At 48.0% G+C, this 15,817-nt stretch overlaps 1 protein-coding gene across 1 annotated transcript in view; it reads left to right on the top strand.

Annotated features, from left to right (window-relative positions):
* Positions 1 to 15,817, top strand: part of SNED1 (sushi, nidogen and EGF like domains 1) — a 130,915-nt gene that overhangs the window by 55,610 nt on the left and 59,488 nt on the right. The window contains exons 3-6 of the mRNA XM_074964232.1: positions 8,261 to 8,401; positions 10,011 to 10,173; positions 12,342 to 12,467; positions 13,767 to 13,880. Of these exons, the coding sequence (XP_074820333.1) occupies positions 8,261 to 8,401; positions 10,011 to 10,173; positions 12,342 to 12,467; positions 13,767 to 13,880 (544 nt within the window). The remainder of the gene's footprint in view (positions 1 to 8,260; positions 8,402 to 10,010; positions 10,174 to 12,341; positions 12,468 to 13,766; positions 13,881 to 15,817) is intronic.

The raw sequence follows: 15,817 nt of genomic DNA, 5'->3' as shown, positions 1-15,817 counted from the left end.
CATCTGCAAACTTGCTGAGGGTGGAATCCAGATAATTTATGAAGATATTGAACAAAACCGGCCCCAGGACCGACCCCTGGGGCACTCCACTTGATACCGGCTGCCAACTAGACATGGAGCCATTGATCACTACCCGTTGAGCCCGACAATCTAGCCAGCTTTCTATCCACCTTATAGTCCATTCATCCAGCCCATACTTCTTTAACTTGCTGGCAAGAATACTGTGGGAGACCGTGTCAAAAGCTTTGCTAATGTCAAGGAACAACACGTCCACTGCTTTCCCTTCATCCACAGAGCCAGTTATCTCATCATAGAAGGCAATTAGATTAGTCAGGCATGACTTGCCCTTGGTGAATCCATGCTGACTTTTCCTGATCACTTTCTTCTCCTCTAAGTGCTTCAGAATTGATTCCTTGACGACCTGCTCCGTGATTTTTCCAGGGACTGAGGTGAGGCTGGCTGGCCTGTAGTTCCCAGGATCCTCCTCCTTCCCTTTTTTAAAGATGGGCACTACATTAGCCTTTTTCCAGTCCCCCCGATCGCCATGAGTTTTCAAAGATAATGGCCAAAGGCTCTGCAATCACATCCACCAACTCCTTTAGCATTCTCGGATGCAATGCATCCGGCCCCATGGACTTGTGCTCGTCCAGCTTTTCTAAATAGTCCCAAACCACTTCTTTCTCCACAGAAGGCTGGTCACCTTCTCCCCATGCTGTGCTGCCCAGTGCAGTAGTCTGGGAGCTGACCTTGTTCGTGAAGACAGAGGCAAAAAAAACATTGAGTACATTAGCTTTTTCCACATCCTCTGTCACTAGGTTGCCTCCCTCATTCAGTAAGGGGCCCACACTTTCCTTCACTTTCTTCTTGTTGCTAACATACCTGAAGAAACCCTTCTTGTTACTCTTAACATCTCTTGCTAGGTGCAACTCCAGGTCTGATTTGGCCTTCCTGATTTCACTCCTGCAAGCCCAAGCAATATTTTTATACTCATCCCTGGTCATTTGTCGAATCTTCCACTTCTTGTAAGCTTCTTTTTTGTATTTAAGATCAGCAGGGATTTCACTGTTAAGCCAAGCTGGTCGCCTGCCATATTTACTATTCTTTCTACACATCGGGATGGTTTGTCCCTGCATCCTCAATAAGGATTCTTTAAAATACAGCCAGCTCTCCTGGACTCCTTTCCCCCTCATGTTATTCTCCCAGGGGATCTTGCCCATCAGTTCCCTAAGGGAGTCAAAGTCTGCTTTTCTGAAGTCCAGGGTCTGTATTCTGCTGCTCTCCTTTCTTCCTTGTGTTAGGATCCTGAACTCGACTGTTTCATGGTCACTGCCTCCCAGGTTCTCATCCACTTTAGCTTCCCCTACTAATTCTTCCCGGTTTGTGAGCAGCAGGTCAAGAAGAGCTCTGCCCCTAGTCGGTTCCTCCAGCACTTGCACCAGGAAATTGTCCCCTACATTTTCCAAAAACTTCCTGGATTGCTGTTCACCGCTGTACTGCTCTCCCAGCAGATATCAGGGTGATTGAAGTCTCCCATGAGAACCAGGGTGTGCGATCTAGTAACTTCTGCGAGTTGCCGGAAGAAAGCCTCGTCCACCTCATCCCCCGGTCTGGTGGTCTATAGTAGACTCCCACCACGACATCACCCTTGTTGCTCACACTTCTAAACTTAATCCAGAGACTCTCAGGTTTTTCTGCAGTTTCATACTTGAGCTCTGAGCAGTCATACTGCTCCCTTACATACAGTGCAACTCCCCCACCTTTTCTTTATCCATCCATGACAGTACTCCAGTTATGTGAGTTATCCCACCAAGTCTCTGTTATTCCAATCACATCATAATTGAGGAAGAAGACCTAGGTTAAAAGATTTAGAGAAGAAGTGAAGACAGTGATTTGGAAGAAGAGGGAAGTTAATAGTAACAAATATAAATCAGAAGTTAGGAACGTAGAAAATTGATAAGGGAACCAAAGGGACATGAGGAGAAACGTATGGCCAGCAGCATTAAGGACAATAAGAAGCCATTTTAAAGATATATTAGGAACAAAAAGAATCCTGACAAAGGTATTGCTCCATTACTAGATGGAAATGGTAGAATTATCGATAATAATACAGAAAAGGCAGAAGTGATCCAAAAATATTGCTGTTCTGTATGTGGGGGAAAAACAGATAATATAGTCTCATCATATGGTGATCTTTCACTTCCTCTAGTATCTCTGGAGGGTATTAAACAGAAGCTACTAAAGTCAGACATTTTTAAACTAGCAGATCCAGATAACTTGCATCCAAGAATTTTAAAAGAGCTGTCTGAGGAGCCTGCTGCCCATTAATGCTGATTTTCAATAAGTCTTGGGGCACTGAGGAAGCTCTGGAAGAAAGCTAATGATGTGTCAATTTTTAAAAAGGATAAACGGGGCTACCAGGGTAATTATAGATCTGTCAGCCAGACATTGATCCCGGGCAAAACAATGGAGCTGCTGATACAGGACTCGATAATAAGGAATTAAAGGAGGGCAATGTAATTAATTCAAATCAACATAGGTTTATGGAAAACAAAGCCTGTTAAACTAGCTTGATATCTTTTTTTGATGAGATTACAAGTTTGATTGATAAAGGTAAAAATGTTGACATAATATGCTTAGACTTCTTTGAGAGAGACAAGGTGAGTGAGGTCATATGTTTTATTGGACCAGCTTCTGTTAGCGAAAGAGACAAGCTTTCAAGCTCACACAGAGCTGCTCTTCAGGTCTGGGAAAGGTACTCAGAGCATCACAGCTAAATACAAGGTGGAATAGATTGCTTAACATAAGGACTTAACACATATTTCAAGGGGCCATTCAAGGTGCAGTGGCCTGTTAATTCTCCGCCATTCATAGAGGGGGAAGGAAGGGGGAAAGACAGGTGGGAGGAGTTGTTAATGGGTTGTTGTAATGAACCATAAATCCAGTCTCTGTTCAGTCCATGGTTTTAAGTGTCTGTCAAAGTTATGAATTCACATGTAGCCTACTAACAGCCCCCCCCCCCTTCCAAGCTGCCTCACTTCCTTTTCCCCCGTAACTGGAGGGGAGTTAACGAGCAACTTCACCTTGAATGGTGTTCCTTGAAATATGTTAACTATGTGGGGATAAGAGGCTTGGGGAGGTTAAACCTCCCCAAACGGGGCAAGAAATGCCAGATGCAGCACACCTCCCTTTGGAGGCACGCCACCTGCTGCCTTTGGAGCACCACAGCCGGAAGCTCCCAAGAAGTGTGGGGGGGGGGCCACCAGTGCCTGGACTGTAGCCCCACCTACGCGCCATCCTCTTTCCACCCTGAGGCCCTGCTTCCACTCGGCCTCTTCCCCCGTGGCCCCACCCATGCTGTGCCTCTTCCCCACAATGGCCCGCCTGCACTCCGCCTCTTCCCACCTTTGTTCCATCTCTTCCCCTGAGGCCCCACTGCCTGCTGCTCACTCCTCTCCACCCTCTTCCCACCCACCGTTGCTCACTCTTAAGGCAGAAGGGGGTTGAGAGGAGCAAGCAGCAGGTGGGGGGGTCTTATGGGCGGAGAGGCGTGGGTAGGGGGCCTCTGGAGAGGGGGCAGAGAGGAGCAAGTGGGGGAGCCTCAGGGGAAGAGGCAGAAAGTGGGTGGGAAAAGCAGAACGGGGGCAGTTTCTTGGGGTGCAGCCAGGATAGAGTGAGAGGCGGGGCCACAGTTCTTGCACTGGTTGGCCCCACACAAACACTTCTAGGGAGCTTCTGGCACTCATGCCCAGCCTCCCCAAACGCAAGATTCACGCACTACCTATGCATAGGGTTGCCAATTTTGGTTGGATGTATTCCTGGAGGTTTCATCACATGAATCTTGCCCATGTGCTCAGGGTTTAGCTGATTGCCATCTTTGGGGTCGGGAAGGAATTTTCCTCCAGGGCAGATTGGAAAAGACCCTGGAGGTTTTTCGCCTTCCTCTGTAGCATGGGACACAGGTCACTTGCTGGAGGATTCTCTGCTCCTTGAAGTCTTTAAACCACGATTTGAGGACTTCAATAGCTCAGACATAGGTGAGGTTTTTCAGGAGTGGGTGAGTGAGATTCTATGGCCTGCATTGTGCAGGAGGTCAGACTAGATGATCATAATCGTCCCTTCTGACCTTAGTATCTATGACATAATCTTTAATTAAAGATTAATATTTCATTCCTGGTGATTCCAGGACAATGCTAGAGGACTGGCAACCCTACCTATGCTTGTGCTAAACAATCTGTTCCATCTAGTATTTAGCTGTGACACTCTGAATACGTTGAAGAAGACTTGAAGAAGAGCTCTGTGTAAGCTTGAAAGCTTGTCTCTCTTACCAACAGACATTGGTCCAATCAAAGATATTATCTCACCTACCCTCTCTCCAGTATCTTGGAACCAACACGGCTACAACAACACTGTAGACTTCTATAAGGCATTTGACTTGACATCACATGACATTTTGATTAAAAAACTATATATAAAACTATATATAAAATTAACATGGCACACATTAAATGGATTGAAAAGTGGCTAACTGATAGGTCTCAAAATGTAATTGTAAGCAAGAAATTGTCATCAATTGTCATCAATCAAGAAATTGTCATCAAGTGGGTGTGTTTCCAGTGGAGTCCCATGTGGATCAGTTCTTAGCCCTACATGGTTTAGCATTTTTATCAATGATCTAGAAGAAAACATAAAATCAAATATTCACTGATAAAGTTTGCAGATGACACAGAAATTGGGGTGGTGATAAATAATGAAGAGGACAGAATCACTGATTCAGAGAGATCTGGATCACTTGGTAAGGTGGGGCCAAGCAAACAATATGTGTTTTAACACTGCTAAATGTAACTGTATACATCTGGGAACAAAGAATCCAGGCCACACGTACAGGATGGGGGGCTCTATCCTGGGAAGCAGTGACTCTGAAAAAGATTTGGGGGTTGTGGTGGATAATCAGCTGAACATGAGCTCCCAGTGTGATGCTGTGGCCAAAAGAGCTAGTGTGCTCCTGGGATGCATAAACAGGAGGAATCTTGTGCAACCGGTGCTGGAATACTGTGTCCGGTTCTGGTGTGCATAATTCAAGGACACTGGTGAATTGCAGCCACAAGAATGATTAAAACAACGAGGAGTCCGGTGGCACCTTAAAGACTAACAGATTTAATTGGGCATAAGCTTTCGTGGGTATAAAACCCACTTCTTCAGATGCATGGAGTGAAAATTACAGATAGAGGCATAAATATACTGACACATGAAGAGAAGGGAGTTACCTTACAGGTGGAGAACCAGTACTGACAAGGCCAATTCAATCAGGGTGGATTTGGTCCACTCCCAATAATTGATGAGTAGGTGTCAATACCAAGAGAGGGAAAATTACTTTTGTAGTGAGCCAGCCTCAGTCCCTATTCAAGCCCAAATTAATGGTGTTAAATTTGCAAATTAATTGTAGCTCTGCAGTTTCTCTTTGAAGTCTGTTTTTGAAGGGTTTGGTTTTTTTTAAGTATGGCTACTTTTAAATCTGTTGTTGAATGTCCAGGGAGATCGAAGTGTTCTCCTACTGGTTTTTGTATGTTACCATTCCTGATGTCTGATTTGTGTCCATTTTTTCTTTTACATAAAGACTGTCTGGTTTGGCCAATGTACATGGCAGAGGGGCATTGCTTTCACATGATGGCATATATCACAGTAGATGTGCAGGTGAATGAGCCCCTGATGGTGTGGCTGATGTGGTTGGGTCCTCTGACGGTGTCGCTAGAGTAGATGTGGGGACAGAGTAGGCAATGGGGTTTGTTAAAGGGATTGGTTCCTGGGTTAGAGTTTCTGTGGTGTGGTGTGTAGTTGCTGGTGAGTATTTGCTTCAGGTTGGGGGGCTGTCTGTAAGCGAGGACTGGCCTGCCTCCCAAGGTCTGTGAGAGTGAGAGATTGTTTTCCAGGGTAGGTTGTAGATCGTTGATGATGTGCTGGAGAGGTTTTAGCTGGGGGCTGTACATGATGGCCAGTGGTATTCTGTTATTTTCCTTGTTGGGCCTGTCCTGTCGTAGGTGACTTCTGGGTACCCATCTCTCTCTGTCAATCTGTTTCCTCACTTCCCCAGGTTGATATTGTAGTTTTAAGAAGTCACCTACTACAGGACAGGTCCAACAAGGAAAATAACAGGCCCCAACTCATCACAAGCAAAGCCTTGAGGGATGCATTCAGCTTTCTCCATAGTTTCTCAGTGCTGCTGCTGGCTTAGTGTCTCCCCTTCCTTAGCCAGCAACTCCACAGAGCTATCTGCAATGATACCATCATGCTCTTAGTCTCCACTGGCCCAAGAAACAAGTGTCATCTCTGAACCTCTCTGCCTGTCTCTATCATTGTTTCTGTCTCACAAACAACAGTGACATAGTTAGTTGTAGAGGGCCAGAACCAAGCCATGGTCCTGTGATTCCTGAAACACTTGGGTGACAACCGAGCCAGCTGGGTTCTACCTCTTTAGATTAGTTATATGTTTTACTGTACCCTTATTGTGACAATGAAGGTTTACAAAAAAACCCTCCCCATCTAATTGGAAGGGAAAATCCTGACCAATGAAAAATTCGGTCCTGCTCCTACCCCCCAGAGAGTGATTGGTTACTACCAAACACCATCTGTTTTAACTCAATTTGATGTTGTCATCCAGTTTTCACTCTTAGGCTATGTCTACACTAGTACATTTGTCAGCATAACTTTTGTTGGGCAGGGCTGTGAAAAAATACCCCTGACCAACATAAGTGTCACTGACAGAAGCACCAACATGGACAGCGCTATGTCAATGGGAGAGTGTCTCCTGCCAAAATAGCTACCGCCAGTGGTTGGGGGTGGTTTAATTATGCTAGTGGGAGAGATCTCTCCTGCCAGCATAGAGCAGCTACAAAGGAGATCTTGCAGTAGTGCATCTGCAGCAGTACAGCTGTGCTGCTGTAAAGTCCGTAGTGTAGCCATAGCCTTAGATGCAGTGATAATTCCTCACTTCAGCGGCAAATCTGTTCCACCTATTCAATACCCTCCCTGTGACATAATACCAAACTGTCAAATCTACCTTTTGTGTGCCCCAAAAGGGTATGAAAATCCCAGTGTTCTCAGCTTCCAGTGGGTGTGCCGACTGGCGTTTGACTAAACTCCGATTTACACAAGGAGTGCGTGCACTGGGAGTTGTGCACATCTTAATCAGAGGATTAATGTTGGCTTTTGCAAATCTGATCCTAAATTCTTCCTTCTTAACTTAGATCTGTGTCATCTTATTCTGATCTGCCCAATGACCTCATATAGATACTTTTTTTTATAGTAATCCTTATCTTATAGCCATCACTTAATAATAACCCTTGGCCAATATGTTTAGGTTTTTGATTCCAAGATCTAAGCATCCAAACCCAAATTTAGGTACCTAAAGAAGTGGCTTGATTCTCAGAATCACAAATCCTAGAGAACCTAAAGGTGTCCTTATCTTTCCTCCCAAGCCCAAATTCATATGCTTTGATCATGTCCCCTTTTAATAGTCTCCTCCCAAGACTAAATAATCCCATTGTTAATCTCCCTTTCCATGTAAAACACTCCATTCCAGGATTCCTCTTTAGTTTTTTTTACACTGAATTCCTGAGAGCTGATTGAAAAATGGAACTGTCATCCCATGGAGAGTGTTGAAAAATCAACATTTGTTTTCATCCCAAATCAGGACAAAAAGTCTAAATATCAAAGTTTTTTATGCAATGAAAAGTTCCAAAGAGTTTCAATTCAATTGAATGAACGTGTCAATTGAAATGAAATGTTTCGACATTCCACAGGCAGAGACTGCAGTGCATCATGGGAGATGTTGTCCAGCCAGGGAGCAGGGTCAATAGGTTAGAATGCAGGCACAAAGGACCCAGAACTACAATTCCCATAAGGCACTGCAGCAGCAATGCAAGAAGACTCGATGCTTAAGGTCAGCGCAAAACAAAACAAAACATCTCATTGATTTTCTTCATGGAACATTCTGTGGAAATCTATCTTTTCCCATGGAAAAAATTCAGTGCAACAAAACCCCATTTTCTAATGGCAAAATGTTCCACCTGAATAGATTCCACTAGCTTTAGTCCTTTCTAAAGGCAAAGTGTCTTTCTCCAATGAGTTCTCCCAAACTAAACAGGCCGACCCAAACGGGTCAATCTATTTTCTCTCTATTCCCAGCTATTTCTTCCTCTGCCAGTCTCCCTCCTCTGCTCTAGCTCCTCCTCCCTTAACCTGGATGTTTCTCCTGCTCTTGTAGGTAAACACCTTCCAGATTGTCCTCATCACTGACAGTAAACTCTCCTTTACCATCTTCAACTATGAGTCTATCACTTGGACCACAGGCATGCATGCCAGTAGCGGGGGAGATTTTGCTGGCCTGGGAGGCATCGCAGCACAGGTAAGCTCTGCCATTGCAGACGCTACTTCCTTTCTAATGCCTGGCACCGTAAGTCTTCAGAGCCTCCTGGTGCTATTTCTTTTACTATATGATTAATTTCTTGCCAGGATCATGAAGCAACTGAGGAAATTTAGATGGATTTTTTTTTTCTGAAGTTCTTAAATATCCATGTGTTCTCTCCCTCGTTGATGCTAAAGCCATATAGGGGGCTTTGTTATAGCAAAACCACAGTTCTTTACATTGGCCAATGCCTCTTAATTCCTTTCCTTCCTAACCTCAGACTTCAAGAGCAGCCGGCATCGCTTTCCATTGTATTTTTATTCCAGCCCTGTGTGGTGGTGTGGTGTTGTTTTTTTGAAACCACTGTCCACTCAGATGTGTGAATTTCCCACCAGTTGCTCTGTCCTTGGCCCGTTGCCTGCTCTCGTTTGAGAGTCTCCAGAAAGCAGGAAATCACAGGTGTAAAGGAAACGGACACGTTTCAAATCCCAGAATTCAAAAGTGTGGATTTTATGGCTGTAATCAGAGCAGTAACCACATGCCTTGGAAGGCAGACAGCGTTCCAGGAATACCCCACCCTAACACTGGCCAAAGAGAGGGGAAGTCTCAGAAAAGTCTCACCCAGTGGCAGTTTGTTAGTGAGTTTGCAAGAGTGAGCTGCAGCCACTCAGAGTGAGACAAAGCAGCTGGGCTCTGTTTAGGAACAGCAGGGCTCCACATGGCAAAGGAGCCTGCTTGGCCTATGCTAGCAGAGCTGTTCCCCGGACTTCTTTCTGTCCAAAATTTGTCTGGGCTCACCCTGCACACACATAATGCCAGGTGCAGAGGAGAATGAAAATAGAATAGACACCATATGCTTTTTCCAAGAAGTGAGTCATCAACGTGAGGGGATTGCTAAGGCAGCGAATGCTTCTGTTTGCTGAGGCTGCTATGCTGAGCTGTGCAGGAGGAGTGTTTCAGTGGGCAGGCCTTTGAATTCCCTTTCTTTTAAAGCTGTCATCAGTAGGTAGACTGGCTCTGTGTCCTGCTCTTTATTCATAACCATTTTGTGTGCAGCCATGCAGGACTTCCTACCAACCAGGATTGTGTACTCCTTACGTTGTTGTTTGTGTTCCTAGAAGGCCCAGCTGAGATCAGGGCTTTGTTGTGCTGGGTGCTGTGCAGATGTGTGGGATACGCCTCCAGTGCACCTGGAAGTGTAATTTCCAGGCAGGTAGATGTACATGCGCTAGCTTTGATGGAGCTAGCATGCTAAAAATAGCAGTGAGAGCTGACAGCACGGCCTAGCCACCTGCATACGATGGTACTCAGGTGGCTAGATCATTGGTAGAGCCAGGATTAAAACTGCCTTAACTACTAGACCACACTATTTTCAGGGCTGTCCCTTTCAGTGCTGGCCCTGTATACATGTGGCCAGCACCCCCAGAGCATAAGCTAATAGTGAGATGATAGTGAAATAAATAGCAGTCAAAGAAACGAACTTCTTCCCTTTTTTATTTTCTTGTGGATTTCTTCTTCTCAGGGTGCTGGACCATGGTGAAAATGAGGCATTCCTGTCTCTTTCCCTTCCCCCCACTAGAGTTTTCACTTTCCGCCCTTGTCTTCCTAGGCAGGTTTCAATGCCGGTGATGGAAAGCGCTACTTCAACATTCCCGGATCCCGCACCGATGACATCGTCGACGTGGAGATGACTACAAATGTGGGTATCCCCGGGCGCTGGGTGTTCAGAATCGATGATGCCCAGGTGCAAGTGGGGGGCTGCAACAACACAAGTAAGAGGACAGCAGTTAGGTTTGTTTAAACAAACAATTCTTCACTCCCTTCTCTAGGTTTTCTTTCTTTCTCTGGGTAATGCCAGTGCCCATGAAAAGAGGGAAGAGAGCAGCCATGCAGTGGGACTTATCAGGAAAAAGAGCTAAGGGTATTGTGGGAGGAAATCCTAGAAACCACCAGCCCAATGAATGGCTGCAATAAAATAAATGGCCAACAGAATACTGGATGCATTGACATAAGGCCAGAATACAAAGCAAACCAAAGTGAGGTGGTTACTGTACCATGCACTGGCTGAGCCAAGTTCAAGGCCATACACCTCTTGCCGAGGTCAATGGGAGTTGTCCTCCTATACCATGGCTGAGTGGCTCGCTGTGTTTGCTTATGGGAAGGCTGCTCTCGCCCTTGAAGGGGGGCACCATAGAACAATAAGGCTACATCTTTAATGAGAAAAGGGCTAATGATGTCAGGCCAAATTCAACCCCCTTAAGCAAGGCAGGGCTCTGTTGCAATGAATGGAGTTGTGCCTGCTTCTCCTAGGACTGCATTTGGCACATTGGCCCTCTCTGCATTGGGGAAGAGACAGTACAGGCAGAACCCCCAATTCATCGCAATAACTATTGCACTTCAGAGTTGCACCATACCTTATGTAAGCGGGGGGATGGTCCTGCTATTGTGGGGAACTTTCCTAGCTTCTGCACTACCCTGGTGGAATCGGCTAGCGAAAGGATCTGAGTCCTCGCTCCCACTTCCTTTACCAGAGGCCTGCCTGACCTCAAGGACTCCCCTTCCTCCCTCCTGTGTGGCAGAGTCCTCATGACCCCAACAAGTCTGGGCCCAGGATTCCTGGGAGGCTGAATCCCCAGTCTCATCATGGTCACTTAGGATAGGGGCTAGGGTGTCCCCACTCTGGGGTACTCGCTCCGCACTGGCCATGTCCCTGGCCCAGTGACTACTACATTAAGTTCAAACCAAATAAAATTCAGCAAACAGAAACTATAATAAAAATAAGGAAAGAAATGGGAAAGGTTAAAGGAAACAAGGACCCCGCCTTGTGGGCATGGGGATACCACAGCCAGCCCTCTCTGGGATGTAAGGGAAGGTCACAGTCTGTTCTTCAGCTGTCCCAGGCCTCCCCCCAGGCCCTGGCTGTGCTGCGGTGACACTACGGATCAGATCCTGCTCTGGCGGTGGTCACACCCCTCTCCCCAGTGTCACCCCTCCCATTGGGATCATGTCACCCACTGAGTCCGACCTGCAAGGACTCTTGTCTGGCAACAGCTCCCTGCACTGGGCCCTCTGCCAAGGGCCCCCCTCACTCTCTGCAGCTGCTAGCCATGCTCGGCTCCAGTGTTATTTGTGGCACAGCTGGTGTCTGCTCCCCAGCTCTGGGCCCGCAGCTCCCGCTGTAGCTCAGCCCTGGCTCCCCGTTGGCATGGAAGGTCTGTGCGATGCCAGCTCTGGCTGCTCCAGCTCCCCAGCTCTGCTTCCTCTGGCTCAGTGCTGCTGCTTCTCTGCTCCCAGCTCAGCCCTGGCTGCTGTTCTCCCCTTAGCTCTTCCCTACTCTGGTTCAGGCAGCTCCCACTCACACATAGGATGGGCCCTGGGCTCCTGACTCTCTCATTGGCCTGCCTGCCATGTCAATCAGGCTGACCTGGAGTGTGGCCTCTCCCCATTGGGCCTGGAGGCTGTCAGTCTCAGGATCCTGATTTCTCTTCATCCCTTCCCCTTTCTTTTGGTACTTGGAGAGGGCTGACCAAAAACCCAACTACGTTTCAGGGAGGGGCCAACAGCCCCCCACATTTATACTGGTATGTCCCATATAGATAGGCCCCTAGCCACTCTGTGCCTCAGTTCCCCATCTGTACAATGGGGATAACAGCTCTGCCATGTCTCCCAGAGGTGCTGTGAGGATAGCTACATTAAAGACTATGAGGTGCCCAGACACCATGGTAACGGGAGCCATATGAGTACTGTAGCCAGAATGTGTTGCCAAATAAATGCACTGCAACAAACCAAACAGCTATGTTATGGCATGGCTGGTGCTGGAAGTCCCTAGGGATGCAGGAGGAAGTTGGTTCAGTCCAATGCTATTGTTGCTAAGACATATTGTAGGAGTCCTGTGGCACGCGTTCTCTTCCATTAAAAGGTGTGCTACCTTGGTTTGCAGCCTCCGTGTGTTTGACGTTACGCCCCTGTTTGAACGGGGGGAAGTGTATTGAGGACTGCATCACGGGAAATCCCTCCTACACCTGCTCCTGCCTTGCAGGCTTCACGGGCAAGAGATGTCATCTTGGTAAGTGGTCTCTGCGCCGTCCTGCATGGGCATGTTAATGGGGTACAAACATTTCTCCTCCCTCTGAAGCTTGCACCTCCATGTTAGCATCTTCCCTTCTGGAGACCTGCCTCAAACGAACTGCGATTATCCTGTGCTGCTTAGAAGAAAAGTCTCCCAGTCCCAGGAACAATTAGCCAACAAAAGGGCACTTCTGTTCCATAGGAAGGATGGTCTAGTGGCTAGGGTGTTAGCTTAGGACTCAGAAGACCTGGGTTCAGTTTTTGTGATCTGCCTCAGACTGCCTCTGGAATCTTGGACAAGTCACTTAGTCTCTTTGTGCCTCAGTTCCCCATCTGTACAATGGGGATAATGGCACTGCCCCGCCTCTCAGGGGGCGTTGCAAGGATAAATAATTAATGATTGGGAGGCGCTTGGGTACTATGAGAATGGGGCCTGTATACGTACCATACAGTCTGAGAACAGGAAGATATGGCTGGGATGGAATGATGCTTTCTGGTCAGCCAGCCACAGGCCGAGAAGAGAACATACCAGTGATGCCCTACTCATCCTTATGGCCCCCGTAGTCTGTGGCTGACGTATGACGGAAATGGGGACAGTTGTGGGGGTGAAGCGGAGTCTGTCTGTAGCTCTGTTCTGCCCCAGGCCAGGGGGCACTCCATGCCACATGGAGCGATAGTGACCTGAGATCTGTCCAGGTGTTGGTGAGCATGAGCGGCAGGTGAAGCTTCCCCTGGGGGAGGCTAGCTCCCTGTCCTGCCTCTTCTGCCCATGGCCCCTTGCCCTCCCCACTTACCCGCCCCCCAACAGCCACTTGCCGCGTCCCTCCTCTCCTCCACATCCCCTCTTCCCCCAAGGCCCTCACCCCTTGCACTCTCTGTTTCCCTCCTCTTCTCCACCCCCCTCCACCGTGAGACCCCTGCTCCTGCCTGCAGGGACACAGCAAGCAGCGGGGACCTCTGGAGAGCAGGGGTGGAGTGCAGGAGAGGAGGGACTCATCCAGGCAGCGGCAGGTGGTGGAGGTCTCAAGAAAGGGGCAGAGAAGGGAGGGGAAGAGGTGAAGCGCAGGCAGGGCAACCATGGTCCAGGCGTCTGGTGGTGGGTTGGCAGTGGCTGTGCTAGGGGAGGCTTAGCCTCCCCTAAGCCTCCCCTAGCCTGTTATATCCACCACCTATGTCGGTGAGCCCTCCTGGCCATGGGGTCGCTCTGGTATTCCATGTTTCTTTGCTGCTTTTCCCCTTGCCACAGGGCAGGTGTCACATGCCCCTAACCCTCGGCTCCACCGCTGTTCTCTTTCAGATTTGGATGAGTGTCTTTCCCACCCATGTCAGAACAGTGCCACCTGCATCAATGGCATCAACAGCTTCAGCTGTCAGTGCCCACCAGGGTTCAAAGGAGCCATGTGTGAGACAGGTGCGTTGGGCTGCCCAGCTAGACATGTGGCCCACAATGCATTGCAGATGGGCTAAAAACCAAATACAGCTTGGCTGAGACAGTGCAAACTCAGTGCACTCTGGGAGAGGATCCTTTGTTCGGTTCACACATGGGAACGTGGAATGAGGAACCTCCACTAGTGTCTGCCCACCTGGGACTGACTCTGGGCACTGGCTCGCTTCCTGCACATGCAGCTGGATTCAACAGCTATTCCGGCCAATGGAAAGACTTCCTTTGGCTGCACAGGGCTTTGAGTCAGGCCTTTTCCTTGGGAACATGGCAATGCTCCTACAGTGAAGTCCTCTGCATATAAATTGGTGGAGTGGAAACACACATGAAGGAAAGCCTCAAAGGCTGCATTGATTGTATTCTAAGGCTTGGCTTCCAGTTCTAGTCTAGAGGCAGGATAACGGGATGGGGAGATAGGAACTCCTGAGTTCTGATTCCAGCTCTGACACTGACTCCTGCTGGGGCCTCAGACAAGTCGCCTAGTGCAATGTTCTCCCATCCTAACTCTCTGTGACATAAATGGGAACGCTCCCGGAGGGAGGCACCAAATCAGCATGGGTAAGAGTGATTGGAATGGGCCTTTAACCTCCCACTGTCAGTTTCCCCTCTGTCAGAGAGGGATAACAGGACGTACCTTTCAGAGTGGACAGGCAGCCTGTGGAACTCACTGCCTGGGGATGTTGTGAACGCCAAAAGCATAACTGGATTCAAAAAAGAACTGGATACATTCATGGAGGATAGGTCCATCCATGGCTATTAGCCAAGATGGGCAGAGATGCAACCCCATGCCTTGGGTGTCCCTAAGCCTCTGACTGCCAAATGCTGAGAGTGGATTACAGGGGATGGGTCACTCAATAATTGCTTTGTTCTGTTCATTCCCTCTGAAGCATCTGGCACCAGCCACAGTGAGGGAGAGGATACTGGGCTAGACGGACCATTGGTCTGACCCAGTATGGCCGTTCATAGAATCATAGAATATCAGGGTTGGAAGGGATCTCAGGAGCTCATCTAGTCCAACCCCCTCCTCAAAGCAGGACCAATCCCCAACTAAATCATCCCAGCTAGGGCTTTGTCATGCCTGACCTCAAAAACCTCAAAGGAACGAGATTCCACCACATCCCTAGGTAACCCATTCCAGTGCTTCACCACCCTCCTAGTGAAAAAGTTTTTCCCTAATATCCAACCTAAACCTCTCCCAGTGCAACTTGAGACCATTATTCCTTGTTCTGTCATCTGCTACCACTGAGAACAGCCTAGATGCATCCTCTTTGGAACCCCCTTTCAGGTAGTTGAAAGCAGCTATCAAATCCCCCCTGATTCTTCTCTTCTGCAGACTAAATAATCCCAGTTCCCTCAGCTTCTCCTCATAACTCATGTGCTCCAGTCCCCTAATCATTTTTGTTGCCAATTTTTCCACATCCTTCTTGTAGTGTGGGGCCCAAAACTGGACACAGTACTCCAGATGAGGCCTCACCAATGCCGAATAGAGGGGAACGATCACATCCCTCAATCTACTGGCAATGCTCCTACTTATACAGCCCAAAATGCCGTTAGCCTTCTTGGCAACAAGGGCACACTGTTGCCGCATATCCAGCTTCTCGTCCACTGTAACTGCTAGGTCCTTTTCTGCAGAACTGCTGCCTAGCTACTTGGTCCCTAGTCTGTAGCAGTGCATGGGATTCTTCCATCCTAAATGCATCATCAGATTTCTTTTGGCCCAATCCTCTAATTTGTCTAGGTCCCTCTGTATCCTATCTCTACCCTCCAGCGTATCTATCACTCCTCCCAGTTTAGTGTCATCTGCAATCTTGCTGAGGGTGCAGTCCACACCGTTCTCCAGATCCTTAATGAAGATATTGAACAAAACCAGCCCCAGGACCGACTCTTGGGGCATGCCGCTGGATACT

The sequence above is a fragment of the Natator depressus genome, chromosome 9, assembly GCF_965152275.1.
Source record: "Natator depressus isolate rNatDep1 chromosome 9, rNatDep2.hap1, whole genome shotgun sequence".
Lineage (NCBI taxonomy): Eukaryota > Metazoa > Chordata > Testudines > Cheloniidae > Natator > Natator depressus.
The sequence above is the reverse complement of the archived record's forward strand: the minus strand, read 5'-3'. Positions and strand labels throughout refer to the sequence as shown.